Here is an 18,149-nt window from a genome sequence, read left to right as displayed (position 1 = left end):
TATGAGTATCCTTTAAAAAAGTGAAGAAAGATGATTGTCTTGTCCTCGAAGTTAATAACAGTTGAGAGTATAAACAACAACATTGTCTTTTACTAAAACAAAGCTGAACCCTATTCTTTTGCATAGATACTCCCTAATTCAATTAAGATCTGTTTTTTATTTCCATTATCAAATTAATGTACATTAATGAAGGTCAAAAAAGGTAAACTCCTGTCATCCATTAATAGTCTATATTCAGTGTTTGCCCTGTGTTATGTTTGCATACTGATTTCTATATCGATATCCCATGTCCATCTAAGATAGTGTGTCTAAGACAGATGCTGTCCATGTGGGTCTTGGCCATCACCAATACTGATTGCAAGGTGAGAGTATTAAATAGCATGGCTGTTGCAATCCTGTCTTCCAAGGCTGGAATGGCTTGGAGAAGAGAGGGTACTTGGGTAAATGAGGCCATAATGGTAGTGATCTTTTTGTTCATTTTCCTCTTATGGGCAGCTTAGTAATGGTCATGAAAGAGAAAGAGGTCAAACAGCATGATATTTACTCCTTCATCTCTAGGGTTTTATATTTTGTTTTACTTTGTCATGGAATATAGGCTTGTTTTCATATGCATGGCAAACTCTAGTTGCTCTAATGATATATACATCAGTAAATATAATTTATATATTTGTATATGATTATACATTTGTATATAATTGTATATTTAGTTAAAGTAGCCAGAATTATTCATGCTTTAGACAAAGATCCTGGAAACCGGGAGGCAGAACACCTAATGGTATTGCTAATACCACGAAGCTGATCTTAGTTACAGTATAGCTTTACCAGACCCAGTGACAAGAAAACTTGGTTCTGTGAGAGAGAACCATGTCCCATAACTGAGGTAGAGCCTCAACATAATTGTACATCTGAGAAAAGACATAATAAAAATAAGCCTAATATCCTGTCCATGCAGAATTCTACTCCTCTGACTTTGTTGCATACTGCAGTTCTAAGAGACTGTGAACACATGAAAGAATATTTTTTCAAATTAGTCTTTCTCTTGCTTGCTCAGACTACCATCCAGACACTGAGCTGTGGGACATCAGGGCAGTGGCATTTTTTCTGTGCATAATTGTGTACTGTCGGCTGTTCTTGCCCTTAGCAGATAATAATTACAAAAATATCCCATAATTCTCTAGAAAGAAATCAAACTTGCTGTTAGTCATTGACACAAACACTCTGTTTAGCATGTGACCTCATCGTGAGTACTGCGTGCAGTTCTGGGACTCAAAATTTGAGAATGGTGTTGAAGTCCTCAACTGTATCCAGAGTTTGGCTTTCCTAGCTTGGGAGAAAGTAGGCTGAGGGGTGACCTTATGGCTCCCCACAGGTTCCTGAGAAGGGTAAGTGGAGTGGGAGATACTGATCTTTTCTCCTGGGATCCAGTGATAGGATGCATGCGAGTGGTTTAAAGCTGCACCAGGGGAGGCTTAGACTGGACATTAGGAAGCATTTCTTTACAGAGAGCGTAGTCAAACACCAGAACAGTCTTCCTAGAAAGGTGGCTAATGCCCCAAGCTGTCAGTTTTTAAGAGGCATTTGGACAATGCCCTTAATACCAGGCTTTGACTAGGTCAGCTCTGAACCTGTCAGGCAGTTGGACTAGATAGTCACTGTAGGTCCCTTCCATAGGCAATAGCCTTTTCTACTCTTTTCTATTCCATTCCATTTCTAAAAAATGCTAACTGTGATAGTTCCAAGATGGAAATCTGTAGGTTACACTGTTTTTTGCTAATGGGTACAGTTCTAAGACAAATGCTGTGTATTACAAAAGTGCCTGATGAGACTTTAAGATGTGCTAATTGGTTTGATGTATATGTCCAAAACCAGATTGTATTAGTGATTATCATTTTTGTGTATGGCATTCTGATACAGCAACTAATACAACTTTGTTACTGTTCAGGGAAAGAGCATAGAGACTATTTGTTCTTTTTCTGGGGAGTTTTTCTGTGCATTTTCTATTATGTGAGAAAATCCATAGGTAACTGTTGTTATAGCTCAAAAAATAGTAGCACTTGAAACCAAACCCTAGAGAAGGCATGACTATGTGCAGCTACTTTAGAAGCTGTGTTCATAGCCTCCTGTGTGGATGACTGTACCTTAATTACTCAGCACAGTTACTGGCAGGCCTGAAGCCAGGGACCTTACTGCTCCAGAGATGAGGGATAAGGTTCCCCATGGTACATGGCCCGCAGACAGCAGCTCCTTTGCAGGTGCGGGGGGAAGTGCTGGTACCTCCCTCTGTGTTGGTAGAGCTCTTCCTTTCCTGTTCTTGTCAGCTTCGTCATGTAGCATCTGGTACTCTACGAGCTACTCTCGACAAGACTGTTATCAGCTTTTGAAACGCCTTTTCTTGTTCATGGTGCTGATGCTATTGTTGGTGTTGTGTTCCAACACCAGGTGAATTTTCTTGTGGAAATGCTATTTTGAATTTTTTTTTTTGATTGCTGTGTTTGGGGTCCTTACCAAACAGCTTTAATAGGACAATTTGATGCTCTACAAACCAATGAGTGGCATATGATTTTACGTGCTGCACCAAATAAACAAGAGGCAGACAAAGACGGATGGCGCGTTTCAGGCTGGCTTGGCCCTCGCAGCCGGAGGAGCTCTCGCTGGTCTCTCGCTCCCGGGAGCCGGAGGTGCTGCTCCTGCTGAGGGCCGGGGAGGCCGGCAGGGGTAGGGGCGGTGGAGGCGGGCAGGGACTAGGCAAGCACGCCGAGTCCTCCCCGAGCTCCCCGGCGAAGGCGCTGCCCCTGCCCCTCTGCGGCGAAGGGTGGCGGAGGCCGCCACGGCCGGCGAACTCGGTGCCGCTCCGGGGGCAGGGCCGAAGCCGCTGTCCCCCGTTCCCGCCCCGGTTATGAAACCGCGGGGGAGGGGCCAGTGCCGGCCGCCGGCCGCGGCGGCGCCGGGGGAGCGGAGGCCGCGGGAGCGCAGGTGAGAGCGGGGTGGGCTTTCCGCCCAGGCCGCGGGGCACCGGGCCGCGCCTGGGGCTGCGGGGCGGCTCCGCGCCAGGCCCGGAGCTGCCGGAAGGGCAAGAGCCTGCGCCGTGCCCGCCGAGCTATATTTAACACGGGCAGATATCCGCGACGGCCATTGAGGAATTCTAAATAAGCTCAGCGAGAGCACAGGCTCAGCCTAGGGATGCTCTGCGGGGAGGTGCTGCCGCTGCGGAGGGCGTTTGGCGCACGGCGCGCTGGCGGCAGAGCAGGCCGTGGAAGGCCCGTGCTTTTCCTCAGGGGCCTGCTGGTGTTTTGGCCGGCATAACCCGGGACGCGAGTGGCTGAATCCCCCCGCCGTCAGAAGAGCAGTTCCGGTGTGGTTGCCAGGCCGTGCAGGAGCCCAATCCAAGTACCAGGTGGTGGTTGTGAGGAAAAGTGGCCATTATGCAGGAAGTACCTTCTGAGCCCGCTTGTTGCAAGGCCAGTCAGCCCTGGCCATCGTCACAAAAATTCTGACCTTTTGCTTAGCTGAATCTAAAGAGCTCAGTGTGAGTTACCAGAGAAACAGTTAGGGTATTACGTGGTTTCACAGATGTACTTTATGCACATCTTTGGGCTTTGGGCTTAAAAGTCTGGTAGAGACACATCTGTCAAAACATAACCTAGTGCTGTAGGATACGTTAATTTTAATATGTGAGCAAAGAAGATTTTATTGAACATGTTTCTCTCTTCAGTAGAGAACAACAAAAAGCTAGTGTCATCCCAATGAAAGAGGATACAGGTCTAATCACTACCTTCAGACTAACTGGGATATGTTCCATTCCAGTTTTCCTCTCTATCCTCTGGGTAGAAGTGTATGACAGTCTTACCTTGCATGTTTTGTTTGCCTTCAGTGGTGAGACAGAATGGCTCCAGTCAACCAGCCAAAGGACAAGAAGCGTGAGAGGGCATGTCAGCATTGGCCAGAAGAGGCAAAATCAGCTGGGAAGAAGAAACGGGACTATGGAGAACGAGGGAATGAGAAACAAGAAAAGAAGTTGTTTGTGAGAAAAACATCTAAACCCTCAGGGAAAATCGGTAACATTTCTTCAGGTTCTTATTCTTTCTCCCTACCAGTTTTACAGCAAATAACAGGCATTGACTAGTTGAAGAGGAAGAATGCCAAGAAGCATGTTCAGACATGAGTGTTCAGATGGGGTTAGATGTTGAAGTAATAGGCAGACTTGTGTTGGGGTAGTACATCCTCCAAGTTTTTGTCTAGTGAGTGTGTGTGCATGCATGGATGTTTAAGTTTTGGGACTCTATACCCCTTGATAAAGGCCCAAAGCACTGAAGATGCTGTTACAGCTCATTTGAGGGTGGTCAAGTTTTATGGAATTCCTATATTACAAGATCTCTGCTTTAGCGTTGGACAGACCAGTCTTGGTAATACATTCTTACTGTCATGCAATTCCGAATGCAGTTGTCAGTTTTAAGGCTGGTGTCCCACAGCATCCAGTCTGAACTGGTATTTGAACCCCATTCTTTTCCTGTTCTAAGTTTTGCTACAGTAAGTGGGAATACTTTCTACCTCTGTTCAGATTATAAAGGACAGACTTTCCTCTAATTACTTCTGCTCATGTGCATTTTTTTCCTTTAGTGACTAACTTACGAAAAAGACCAAATCTTAATGATTTTTGATGCCATGTGGAGTTGTGATTAATTTCTAGTATACTGGAAAGTTTAATGCTTTGCATTTATTGAGGAAGTTGTCGAGACTTTATCTACAGCAACTTCATAGAATCATTTAGGTTCAAAACGACCTTTAAGATCATAGAATCCAACTGTTAACACAGCACTGCCAAATCCACCACTAAACCATGTCCTTAAATGCCACATCTGCACATTTTTTAAAATATCATTAGGAATGGGGACTCATCCACTTCCCTGGGAAGCCTGTTCCAATGGTTGACAACTCTTTCAGTGAAGAAATGTTTCATGATAGCCAATCTAAACCTCTTCTGGTGTAACTAAAGACCCTTTTCTCCTTTCTATCACTTGTTACTTGGGAGAAGAGACCAACTTCCCTCTTGCTACGGCCTCTTTTCAGGTGGTTGTAGAGAGCAATATGGTCTCCCCTCAGCCTACTTTTCTCAGATAAAACCTTTAATTCCATCAGTGATTTAGGAGATCACTAGAGTTACTGCCATGTGGAGATACTATGTGTTTTCTGTACAATTTTGGCTTAAGGATCCAGAAATTACTGAAGTGTTTTTCCAAAGTCAAAGATACAGGGATTTTATGATTTTGCACATTTCCATTGTGTGGTCTGTAAGTCCAAACTTGGAGAAGTTAGCAGGGTGAACAGGGACTGTGGAGGCAAAATGCTCTGTTTGAAAGGAGTTTTGTCTATAATTGTAAATAGTTAAAACATCTTCTGTAGTTAATTTAGCTACGTGATTTTATTGTAACTTCATGACCTGATTTTTGTATTTGGTAAGCATCTGCCATTCCTGTAAGATACTTCAGAAAAATGAGGCTAATAATATTTTTCCCTTAACCCTTTCTTAAAATGATTAAGACCTTTGTATTTGAGCTTTCCCATTCTGTGTTCCAGTTTGTATGAGTTTGGAATTCTTTTTCTCCTGATCCATATATGACAGTTTCTGTTTTTTAAAATTAAACCACCTTTTTAGAGGGTTTCTTTCAGCTGATTCTAAAAAGACCTGAAGCTTTGTTTCTTAATAAGTTATCCTTCGTTGTAAAATGGAATCTGAAAAAAAAAAACCTCAATTTCTGTCACCCCTGAAGAAGGAACTGTGGATACCAATTCTTCAGTGAAAAAAAAAGCAATTAGAATAGAAATACTTATGTAACTATTTCAATAAGTGTGACAAGTGTTCTCACTATGTGAACAAAGAAGTGTGCTTTTCTCCATCATTGCATTGAAGAAAGATTTAATTACGTTCTAATCATACAGGATCATCCATGTGTTTTCTGTCTTCTGTGTTTGTTTTTCTTTAATAAGTGTCCTTAAATGAAAATAGCATTTGTGTTTCTTAAGAAATGCATTTGTCATTTAGTTTTTCTGGGACAGCCCATTGTTGTGGGGATGATTAGATCACAGACATGGAACTGAACAGATCTAATTTTTGCGTAAAGGCCCCTCAAGACAAAGATTTGGAACACGAACAAAATCTAGAAACAAGCTGTGCTCTCAGCAAAAATCACTCACAACAGAAAGGTTTACAGGCAGTGAGGCATCAGCAAGTCTATTATCAAAAATAAAACTGGCAGCGCTGTAAGCAGACTGTATGGGCTACAGCGTGAGCAGACAGAAAGTTCTGATTCACAGCAGGCTTTTCAGGAACTGCATGGGAGCTCATGTTGCCGTACTTGGGAAATTTTCAGGTTTTCCTGCTGATCACACATGTGACTTTTCTTTTGCTGTATGCAGGTTCTTACCACCTCCCATGGCATATTTCCAAGTAGCTGGGTCTTTGGATAGCAGCATTGCATTTTGGATATGAAGCATTGAAATTGTATATTGTCCAAGAGGTGCGCCACCCACCAGTGGCATTGCTTTAGTCCTTTCCTGTTATCTTTGATAAATCTATGGGAAAGGGAAGGAAGGTTTAACAAGAGGAAGTATACAAAAATCTCTGGTGGCCTGTGGGATGCACTGGACTCCATAATTGCAGAAGCTGCTACACCCTAGATGTGTAAGAATTATTTAGAAGCTTTTATCTTGGGGCTGAAGCTTTTCATGGATGTAGCAGAAAATGCAGATGTCTTCCTATATTGTTTATATTGAATGAGCATGACAGGTGTTGCTAATCAGTAGGTTTTACTCTTTTCCTCACTGGCAGGTTGCAGTGGAGGTGGGTTTGTGATGAGAAACAAGAGAGTCCTTTCCTCTCAGCTGGAGCGGCGATGCAGCATTGTTCATTATGTCTACCAGAAAATGCTGGGAGGCTCCATTCAGGCACAGCTCAGGCAGGTGAGGAGTGTATCCTTCAGGACCTGTTGGACATCTCAGCTCCCTACATCAAAAGATCTTCAGCACAAGCAGAGGAACTTTAAGGAGCCTAAAAAGTTCCCCACATACACAGTTTGTGGCTCCAAGTCTGGTGCACCCTTATGTTTCTTAATCCTGTAAAATGGAAGAGCTGAGATGGCTTTCCCTTTTGGTTGACTCAGCCCTGCCAATTTTTATCCTCTGTTAATTCTGTGCTTCCTTGAATCATATTTAAACTTGTCCACTCTCCCTGTTGAGTTATTGCACAGTGATACTTTTGCATGCTGATCTGACTCTTGTCATATCGTTCTTGTATCCACTCTACTTTGCCAGTCTTGTCAGGTTAAGTGTTGATTTTTTTCCTCTTCACAGACATAGTCTTCAAGTCCATAATGTTTTACTGCTTTGTAGAGCCAAATACCTTTAATTTGAAAATTAATTCTTCCTGTAACATCTGTAGGTGGGAAGCACTTGGGCGAGCTTTGTTGTTAAGATTATGTGTGAACATATTAACATTAATGACAATTAGAAATTGTTAGTATTCCTCATTCAGAGAATCTCAGGGATGCTTTAAAAAGTCATAATTCTCTTTATCTTTTGTAACAGAGATTGGAGCTGGCTTTTCTGCGTTCTCTTTCCTCATACTGCCTCTTTCGAAGAGCAAGTCCCTTTGACAGGAGAGTGACATGTCTGGAATGGCACCCAACACACCCCAGTACGCTAGCTGTTGGTTCCAAAGGTGGAGACATCATCCTTTGGGACTGTGAAGTACTTGCTAAAACCTGCTTCATAAAGGGGGTAAGCCTCTGGATGTGAGGAATGGGTGGGAGAGAAAACTGGAGTACTATGAAATACTGCAGATAAAAACTGAGGTTTGTTGTGAGAAGCACATAAGGGTCTTGGGTTTCAGAGTAGCTAGTTATGGGTGGGACTGAGATAAAACAGCATGTCTGTTCCCAAGTCCCAGACTGTTTTAGCACTGGGGAGAACTGAGGTGTGGTGATTAAGTTCATAATGAAGCAGCACTTGGTCTGTGCTCAGTGGAAAATACAGCAACTGGCAAAACCAAGGGATGCCAGAAACAAGTAGGCAGAGAGGGTCTGTCTGGTTTAGGTCTCGATCTTTCTCTGCTCACCTTTTATTGTGGCAGATGAAGAAACATCTTTGGGGAGAAACAAGGTGCCTTCATCTCAACAGAAAAACTAAGATAGAATGAATGGTGTGTGCATCTGGCATACCCCCCTCACTGCTGTATTCAGCCATTTCCATTCCAACAGGGGATCAAAGACTTTGTACCTTTTATCACCCTTCTAAGTTAAGATAGATACACATTGAGAGGTCTGTCCTCCAGAAATTCCAGAGTTACCTTTCTCTTTTTGTAAATAGTGTGGTGCCATACAGCAAGGGAGTACCTTGCCTGGGGACTGAAGGAATTGCAGATTTGTCCTCCAGGAGGGCCGCTCCTGGTTTAGACAACCGTCATGTTAGAGGCATGGTTGTCTTTCCTGCTTAGAGGACTGTGGTGTGTTTCGCTGTTAAAGACATAGCAGTGCCTGCAGACTTACAGAACGCACTTTTCTCCTTCCCCATCACTCAGTGGATTTTTCTTTTGTTCATCCCCTTCCTTGTAGATGGGAGCTGGAGGGGCCATCACAGCAATGAAGTTTAACCCTTTTAACCCTAGTCAGCTGTACACTGCGTCAGTTGCCGGCACTACCACCCTGCAGGATTTTAATGGCCATACTGTCCGGGTCTTCACCAGCACCGAGGACTGGGAGTAAGAATACAGTAATGCTTTGGGCCTCTGTGTCCTGCTGGCAGAAAGCACTACAGAGAGCAAGAGAAACAGACAGAGATGTGTTTGTCTCTAATATGTGAGAGCTGGGCTTCCTCTTCCCCATATACATGTCCTTTATCCTCTGAATTTCAGGGAGGCTCATTTTTATATTTCCTTGAAATGGGGTAGTGGGGAGGAAAGAGCTTTTCACTAATGGGGAGGGACTCTGATGCTGCTTACTTCCTGTTGTACATGAGTGAGTGGGGATCCAGTGGATTTCCTTACTTGTGTGTTCTTAACACATCAGAAAGCTCTGTGCCCTGGGACTGTCTAACCTCTTCATCTGCTAGCAGTGCTGCTTGATGTCAGGTGGTTTTTACAGGACAATTCATAGTTCTCTCCATGCTTCTCCACAAATACCACTGACTTCAAGCAGTGCCTACCATTAGGGTCACGCCTGTTCATCCCACCAAGCTTCTGGTGCTTGTCTAAAGTACCAAAATTAAGAGTCTGGGTTCCTTCAGTAGTGAGTGAAAAGAGGAGATGAATTGCTAAAAGCAGCTGTCAGAATTATCTTCTCAAGACTGTTGTTTTTTCTGTGGACTCATGAGGATTCCTGAGATCTTCAATTAGTTACTTGAGTTCTGTGCTTGAAGGTAAGTGAAAGAATTTGAGTTAGCTTTCACTTTACTTTCCCCCACCTAATTCTTTCTGAGTGCAGCTTTCATGGTTACTTTTTAATTTGTCTGTTCACCTGCAAGTTTGTAATAGGGCAGAAGGTGAACCCAAGTCATGCTGGGATGACTGGTGGGGTGAGCAAGGAGAGATGAACTGCATCCTGAGACCTAAGTAGTTGTTCTGTGAGCAGCAGATGGCGTGCACTTGAGTAGCAAAGAGTTTGGGGACTCCCAGGTAGCGCTCTTTTCTTCTGTCTTTGTGTAGGTGTTGAAGGCGAAGGGAGACGACCCATCTTTGTTGATCAGCATTGACTCCGATTTATTGAACCAATCCATCACCTTTTATAACAGTGTTAATTAAGTTCATGCATATTGCAAAATCTGAGCTCACGATAGGCTACAGAGAAAACTCTAACCCCTCCTTTTGTTTACAATACCTAGATTTGTGTTCTCAAAACTTACTTTTACTTTCCCAAAACAGCCAAAGATAGAATGTTCACCTGTTATGAGAAAACTGCCTGAGAACCCTGGTATGAAAGGTTCTCAAGGCCTTCATGTTTGTCACTTTTGCTTTCCCATACCTTATCCAAGGACAAGATATTTACTTGTTATTAAAAACAACCTGAGAACTTCTGTTTACATAAACATGCCTGAGAACTCTTGTTGTTTACAGAAACAGGCTGTGAGAATTAGCTGCTTACAGCAGCCTTCTACTTTTCCATCAGCTGTATATTTTCATGGCCTTTTTTCCTTCAAGCCGTGTCTGAGCAAAATTCTCCAACATGTAGGGTTTCCACTTTTCCTCAGTAGACCAGCTAGAAGAAAACAACATAACAACAATAACAATACAATATAACATAGAACATAACATTCCTGCCATGGGGTTAGCATAAGTAAGATTGGCACTTGGCTTTTCCTGCTTGTTGGTACCTTGAGAAAGACCAGATACAGCACTGGAAGCAGCCTAGGGAGCTAGTCAGTGTAGTCTCTGTAAGAAAAGCTTGGTGCTGGGCTATGAGATTTTACATGGTTTATGCATGGAATGGTGCTGGTGTTGCTTGTGATCTCTTAAGCATGGTCTGAGCGAGGTAGTTCACTGCAGATTAGTCCTGCCTCCATAACAGAAGCAGCAGTCCTTGCTGCTCATGAGGTTTGCAGCCCAAACTTTGAAGGCTCAGAATGTATGAGCTCGGATTCGAAACAGGTTAGAAAAAAAGAGTTCTTGTGTATGTGCTCTGCCAGAAGGCAGTGCTTGTACCTAGAGAAACTGACAGTGTGTACAAGGATGTGACTGTTGAATTAAGATTTTCATTTTCACTCTAACCATGATGTCTCTTGGCTTTGTGTGTATTTCAGAAAGGGCCAGGAGATTCTCTCGGAGACATCAAGTTCAGTCCTTATGAGGCAGAGAAGCTTTATGTGGCATCAGGTGATGGCACCCTAAGTCTGCAGGATCTTGAGGGCAGAGCGGTGCAGGTGATCTCTCGTGCCCTGGACTGTGGCCATGAGCATCATAATGTTTGGTGAGAAGAGGGCACTGCAAGGTTAATTCTCTGTTCCTTGGGGTTAATGCTGTGTTGCTTCTTCATCTCTGCCAGTGTTAGGAGACTTGGTATGAATTGGTCCCATGGGGGAGCTTGGAGACAGGGGGTTGCTAGGCAGCCAGAGGGCACGTAGGCTTTTACATTAGCTGAGCGTGCTGCCCACATCTTTGCATGTTCCTTTCTGGTGATGCCATCTCCTATCTTGCAGATACTGATGGCTTTTCACTTGATGAAGTGTGAGGTGAGAAGAGCAGGGTAACTTCCTTCTCTTCATTGTTGTCAGTAGTCTGTTTTGTCAGTGGCAGCTCAGGTACCGTAAGGAAAGCCATGCCACATTCCTTCACAATCTGAGTTTCAGTTTATTGAGTTTACTCCATGGCCCTTTTGCAGACTTCAGGCTTATCATGTTAATTTCCATGGTCTTGAATTCTTAGAATAATGTATCTTGCAAGTGAAGCTTTTGCAACAAGTTCCCAAAGGACCCCAGCTCTATTCTCACTGCCCTTCTCCTGGGAGAGCTGGCATTAAGACATATGTCTTGATCAGATAAGTTTCTATTTATTTTGTTTCCTGGAGCATGAAGTTGAGACGGTTTGATGTGCAACTCTTCAGTCCAAAGCTTCTGTCTTTACTGCTGCTTCAGTGTTTTGTGGAAAATGTAATTTTAAAGCTGTTTCTCCACATTTGTCAAAGTCCCAAGGATGTTCTGATCTTTCCCAAGGTATTTTCATGTGCAGGCACCAAGTGGTTCTTCAGCCTCAATTATGTTCCACTGTTGCAGTGTGTTACACTACAGTTAATAAGCACTTCACAATGACTTTGAAGTTGTTTCACATTCAGTCACAGACAAAACACTGCTGATAAGCTGTCTTTCTTCCTGATACTCAGACTCATACCACCAGGCAGGAGATTACAGTTACAATCTGTTGCAGTCTCCCTTGTCAGGGAGGAGATGTGAACCAGAACTCCACTGCCTTCAGTTTCCTGTAGGAACAGCACTGATTTGTGTCTTTCCCTCTAGTTGCTGGTACTGCAGTGTGGACGTTTCTGCAAGCTGGAATACCGTGGTGACAGGTGATAATGTGGGCAATGTGGTCCTGCTCAGCACTTCTGGTGAAGAGGTTTGTATGGCTCCATGCAGCATCTCCTCTACAGGAATCTTCATGCTCATGTGCTTTCCTACTCTACAGGGACCCTGCAAAGAGGAGCAAGCTGACTTGCAGCTCAGGAGATGAGTTCACTTATTGTCTGGGTGGTGAGAAATCTTCCACTTCTGCCACCCAGTAGACATTTTACATTGTTGAGTATAATGGTAATAATTTCTAAACAAGGAGTTATTACCTGTCATGTGCTGCCCCTTCCTTAAGAGTATTTGCTACTAGCCAGAGTAATTATAGGGTAACCTGAAGATGTGAGCACCCTCTGCCAACAACCTTCACGCTTCCAGAAACTTAGTGCCCTGATGGGAGTAATTTAGGAGGTACTGCTTTGCTGTGCACCCTTCCATGACCTGAGGGTAGGCACGGAGCAGTGATGCAGTGAATGTTGGGATGGAAATTGCACTCCTGCCGTTGGACACGAGAGGGCAGGCAGAGGCGCAGACTGTGAGTCTGGAATGTGGTGAAAGAGGAGAGTGTACTTGGAGTGGGCCCTGCTTCGAGTCCCTGCTGTACTGTCACACTGGCACTGCCCTCTCTGCTGCATGTAAGGGTAACGTCTGTAAAGGTTTGCCACCCAATGGTCTGTGGCCAGAGGCAGCTGTGCAAAGCAGTGGGCAGAGTCAGGAGTGCTCCAAGTGACTTGTCCATATTCAGTGTCAGTTGCTGACTTACTTTTTTTTCCCCTTGAAAGAATGTGGCAGTCTTTTCTGCAGTAGGGAGATATCCATTATTCTAGAGAGGATAGGCCAGCTTCAGCCCTTAGATGACAGATAACCTTCTGGCTTTGTATAGAAATTTATTCATGGCAACTTTGTGTTTAGTTGTTGTTGTTAATTGAAATATTTGTCCTACCCTCAGGTTTCTTTGGTGACATGTTTCTAGAAGCCAATTATATCTTCTCTCACTTTTTTTACTTAAATGAAAGTTTTTTTGCTTTTCCACACAAAGCAGTTCCTTCCATCTTGTTATCTTGGCAGCAGATTTTCTGTACATGTTCCAGTTTGTTTAAATCTTTCTGCTAGTGAAAGTCTGGCACTGCTTAAGGTCTTCCAGATGTGATCTTGCTTTGTACAGTGGCACTAATATTTCCCTCCATGAAGGCCTGGGCTTGTGTTTTCTCTTAGCTGTAATAAATTGTCAGATCAAAGTTTTTCTAGAATGAAATAGTTACTTCCCAAGGTCATTCTTTTCCTTTCTTGTTTCCAGTGAATACACTCTTGGTGAATTGTAGAAGATTTGTTACTCTGTAAATGTGAGACCTCTTTACTTGGCACTAGTAGATTATAATTTCATTTCTTTACTCCAGATCTTGGTTATTTTGTTCTACATGATTTTCTGTTTGCTGCAGATCTGGAAGCTGAAATTGCACAAGAAGAAAGTGACTCATGTAGAGTTTAACTCCCGATGTGAGTGGATGTTTGCCACAGCATCTGTGGATCAGACAGTCAAAATCTGGGACCTCAGAAACATCAAAAACAAAACAAACTTTCTTCATCTGCTTCCACATGAGAAACCTGTCAATGCAGGTGAGTTAATGATTTCATTGCATGTTCCATTGCACTGGATTTCTGCAGAGAGTCCACTCGGCTCAACTTTTATTGTGGTGGCAGTATTAGGTTTTACTCAGATTCCAGGTTGCATGGTAATTAAAGCAAGGAAGCTGTTGGGAATGTGTGGCCAGAGGCAGGGAGGTGGCTAGGGCAGCTGCAGCACCTTGTTAAGACTTGCCATACAAACTGTCACACTGTACCTTAGAAGTGAGTTTGAAAGGAGCAGTGGATGAGATTAGAAAACTGAATTTATTGGAGCAATCCCTTTAACAAGAGAAGAGAATGGAACTCAAACCTCTGTTTCTTGGGTGGAACTTTACCAGTTGATGGAAGACCAGACTGCACGTATCCATCTCATTATTCCACTGTCTTTCCATTTTGAATGAGCAAGTTCCTTTCTTTGCAATGTTTCCTCCTGTGATTCTGAAATGAGAAAAAATTTTCTTCTTAGGTAACCCAGCATGGTAGGTTTCAGCTTTCTTTTTGTAAGAGTTTTGAGTTTGTTTGAGACAGGTAGTCTATCCTGTCAGAGTCTTACCTATTGGGACACACAGCCATATTCACATCTCAGTTAAAGAAGTAGTGATGGATTTTCAGTCAGTGAAATGTGACACATTTCTTGTCAGTCACAGCATTGTGATCTTTAGTTTGCCTTATTGTCCCACTTTCCTAGCTTACTTCAGCCCAACACATGGTGCCAAGCTTCTGAGCACAGACCAGCACAATGAAATCAGGGTTTACTCATCTTCAGACTGGACCAAGCCACAGCATCTGATTCCACATCCACATAGGCAGTTTCAGCACCTCACACCTATTAAGGTGAGTTAGGTCTAAGAGGAGCATCATGCTTGGTGCTAGCAGCCATCTGCAAATCAAAAATGGTCTGATTTCTGGTCAAGATACTACACTGGTGGGTGGATATTTACACTGCTGCAGCTCCCAGTGGAGCAGTGTTCCTCAAGCTGTGGGTGGGGTATAATAAGAGTTGCTGCCAGTGTCAGTTGTCTGGATTGTGTCAGTGCTGAGCTCTGTCCCTTTCCCTAAGCTCTCCATGGCTCTGTTTCCTGACCAGGCGACGTGGCATCCTCGCTATGAGCTCATAGTGGTAGGTCGCTACCCAGACCCCAAGTTCCCGGGGTACACGCTGAACGAGCTGCGCACCGTGGACGTGTTCGATGGAAACACCGGCGACATGGTGTGTCAGCTCTACGATCCAAACGCCTCGGGGATCATCTCGGTGAGCTGAGCGCTGCGGCTGAAAGGGCTGGCAGTGACACTGCTCTGTCTGTGGGAAGGAGGCATGGCTTAGGGACTAGAACAGTATCCAGTTTACTTGTGACAGACTCATGCTGCCATGGGATATGGCTGCCAGCTAAAACTGCTGACTCAAGCAGGGCTAGCCCATGGTCCTTTGTGGGGTTTTTGTGATACTCTTAGGGAACACATTTTTCCAGATGGTTTGTTGCTGTTATATAAGCTGCGGTGCTCTTATGACTGTTACATAAGCAGTGATGCTCTTACAGACTCTGTGTTTTCATTTTCAGCTCAATAAATTTAACCCTATGGGAGACACACTGGCTTCTGGCATGGGTAAGCGAAGAGAACCTGGGGCACTAAATGTGTGGGTTGTAGTCCCAGGAAAGGGCTGGCTTGTTATTCTATGCCATTCGTGAAGCAGTAGAAGAAAACAATGGAGGGGGAAAAGCCTTTTCCTGTTAGGCTGTACCATTTCCCTTTGTTTCATTTATCTTATTTCCTAGGCTGCAGAGACAAGTTTAGTCAGCTTTTCACAGGCTGTGTGGGATTCAGTTAGCTGGCTATAGATTTAGATCTTAGACCTGTGACAGATGACACTAGAAATTATGTATATTTCTTAGTTAGATCAGATTTCCATGGCTATGTGGATACAGCATCTGCAGTAACTATTTTTGCATCCTCTATACTTTGGAAATACCTTAGAAAAAGTCTTTTTGAATTTCTGGCATTTAAGTGACATAGCCTAAGATATTATGATTGATGCAGAGTTTCTGATATACAGTATTTAATTTTTCTTCTCAGGCTTTAATATTCTGATCTGGAACCAGGAGGAGATGGCAGCCAAGAAGCATGAACTTCTCTTGAAAGCCATGACAAGCGAGGAGATTGAACCATGAGAGAACAGGGGATTGGAAGCTGGAGTGCATCCAGATGTGGAGGGCAGAGGCAGGCAAACCCTGACACTAGCAAACCCAAAAGCTAAGTTAATGTCTGGGGAGCTGCAGGAGATGAAAACAAAAAGCAGTGATTCTAAACCACAGGGAAGGAAGTAAAAATAGATGGATCTAGAGAATTGCTTTAGTATTTTGATCCTTTCTGAATCCCAGCATACAAATTGTTGGCAATGGGAGTATTAAGCTGTGGAATTAGACTTTGTCCTTCCTCCCTGGATCTGATGTTGCTTCCCTGATCCTCTTGGCCTCCCTTTCTAGAAAGTTATGTCAGTACTTGGTTCCTCCAAGTGGAGTTACTACTCATTTTCTGAGGCACTAGGAGAACTTCAAAGATGTTCCCAGATCTTGCTGAAGTTACTGCTTTCAGCCTACCATATCTGTTTGTCATCACTTGTCACAGGTTCCCATTTCCTGTAGTCTGCAGTGGAGCAGCTTATGACAGGGTCCCCAGCTTGTTCTAGTCCAACCAAGCTGAGAAACCATTTGCTAATAGGATTGACATCCTGAAAAGATAGAATGTTCACAGGGGTGAATTCATGTATAGCTTGGGTATCCTAGGAAACACCAAGCTTTCCCATATGCAAGCTTGGAAGATGTGTTGGTCAAAACATCAGGCTTAGCCTGTTCTCTGCTCGCAGCTGAACCACAAAGAATGGGATGCCAGAGGTCTTTATCATTGATTGCAAAGACAGTATGGAGCTGGGCACCTACTGATTCTGTAGTTTCTATTTTCAGAGTTCTAAGCTGTTTCTTGCCAATGATTGGGCATTTTTTTAACCTATGCCTATGTGCTTCAGAATGTTTGGTAAGAGTGTTATAAAACAAATGAGGGATTTCTTCCAAATACCCCTGCTCAGAGCCAAATCTCAAGACTGTTGTTAAAGGGTTAAGTTGTGCTTTTTCTACTTTGTTTACAAGGCTGCTGCTGTCTCAGAGGTTGATGGGATGGGATGGGCTCCAGGCCTGTGCAGGTTCTTCACATTCACGTTTATAGTTTTGCAATATTAATATCAATAAAATTTTGTACTAAACTAAAATTCTTTGATAGAGTGGCTGCTTTGAGGATACTGCTGAACTGCTTTTATAGGGGAGAAGTTTGAAACCTTTCTACAGGAGGGCTATGAGACATAGTACTGGGTCTGGAGCACACCCCTCCAAGTTGGACAGGATGCATCATAAGCTGTATCCCTGAATAGCTGCTGCAGTCAAAACCAGTTTATGTCAAATCTCCCTGTGTGATGTGTGGGATTGTGAAACAGGGAATTCCTTTAGGGGGGTATGCTGCAGTAAATTCTGTCTGCTTTCCAACACTGAGCACAGTGGTGCTAACCCTGTGAACTCCTAGAGAAGAGGAGAAGAGTTCAGTGAGAAATTGATTTTAATAATGAAATGTATTGGAACAAGTACAGAAAGTCATTCACAGTCAAAATGTCTAAATCATCATAAAAATCTTTTCTGTGTATGTGCAAAATTTGGTGCCTTTAAAAATAACAGGTCTGGTCCTTCTAAATGTACTTTCTATTACCTCTTTCTTGTGCCTGTTCTCACAGGCAGTAGCTTTTTCTTTATGACTGTCTTGCTGTGCAGGAGACCTAGTCTGTATCTTGAGGACAAAAAGGTGAGGAAGATGCTGAGAACAGCAAGCTGCTTCTGCTGATTTAGGGTTCCCATGCTGGCAGATGCTGATTACGGTGTGGAGAAAAGTCCCCATGGTACTCCTTAGGGGGAACAAAAGGAAATGTTTGTAACCTAAGAACTGGCTTCTGCATCCAAGAGGGGAAGGGAACTGCACCAGAAAGGGAAGTAAAAGTAGGAAGTGAATGTGCAGTTTCACCACGTGAAGAGCCTGTGCTTCTGGTGCCTGCTGCAGTCTCTTATTTTCTGCCAAAAACTACAAGGCAGGTAGTGAGCACTTGGTGTAAAGGTCTCTGCAGCAGCTGCAGTGTGCAGAGAGGCCAGGCTGGAGAAAGAATCACACTTTGGACAAAATGCCCAAGTGTGTCAAATAAAGGAATCCATACTGGCCTGCCAATTCTGATCCTTAATGTTTGTTGTCCATCCAGTAGAGAAGATAGGAAGAAAAACTATAGAACTTGGCATTTAATCTAGTCTTAGGTAAACAGCTCTGCTACATCTCTTAATTACAGCATAAAAACATTCTGCTAGTAAAGCATATTCCTTGGGCTGAAATCTGGACTGCCTGGAGTACTGGGTACTCCCTTTAATAGGTCCTTGAAGTTCAGATGTGGTTGGGAT

General features: G+C 43.5%; 1 protein-coding gene across 3 annotated transcripts; it reads left to right on the top strand.

The window, feature by feature from the left end:
- The first annotated feature begins 2,913 nt into the window (after nt 1-2,913).
- DDB2 (damage specific DNA binding protein 2) lies at nt 2,914-18,136 on the top strand. 3 transcript variants are annotated; one of them, XM_054275241.1, is made up of 11 exons: nt 2,914-2,973; nt 3,872-4,055; nt 6,827-6,957; nt 7,582-7,773; nt 10,786-10,952; nt 11,995-12,094; nt 13,482-13,659; nt 14,357-14,502; nt 14,756-14,920; nt 15,228-15,273; nt 15,742-18,136. In XM_054275241.1, exons 2-11 carry the CDS (start codon nt 3,884-3,886, stop codon nt 15,834-15,836), a joined length of 1,392 nt encoding a protein of 463 aa, XP_054131216.1. In that variant the 5' UTR covers nt 2,914-2,973; nt 3,872-3,883; the 3' UTR covers nt 15,837-18,136. The 3 variants fall into 3 exon arrangements, with proteins under 3 accessions (XP_054131216.1, XP_054131214.1, XP_054131217.1); XM_054275239.1 differs by having other exon boundaries at nt 3,872-4,070; XM_054275242.1 differs by lacking the exons at nt 2,914-2,973; nt 3,872-4,055 and adding an exon at nt 6,407-6,679.
- The last annotated feature ends 13 nt before the right edge of the window (nt 18,137-18,149 follow it).

The sequence above is a fragment of the Melozone crissalis genome, unplaced genomic scaffold (genome assembly GCF_028551555.1).
Source record: "Melozone crissalis strain CALT ecotype California unplaced genomic scaffold, PUWL_Pcris_2 ptg000018l_1, whole genome shotgun sequence".
Taxonomy (NCBI): Eukaryota; Metazoa; Chordata; class Aves; order Passeriformes; family Passerellidae; genus Melozone; species Melozone crissalis.
This window is presented reverse-complemented; position numbering and strand designations above follow the sequence as displayed.

Coding starts and splice junctions, on each gene's coding strand:
- DDB2 (XM_054275239.1), top strand. CDS start 3,884: ATGGCTCCAGTCAACCAGCCAAAGGACAAGAAGCGTGAGAGGGCATGT. Junction 7,774..10,785: donor AAACCTGCTTCATAAAGGGG/GTAAGCCTCTGG, acceptor TGTGTATTTCAG/AAAGGGCCAGGAGATTCTCT. Junction 12,095..13,481: donor TCAGCACTTCTGGTGAAGAG/GTTTGTATGGCT, acceptor TGTTTGCTGCAG/ATCTGGAAGCTGAAATTGCA.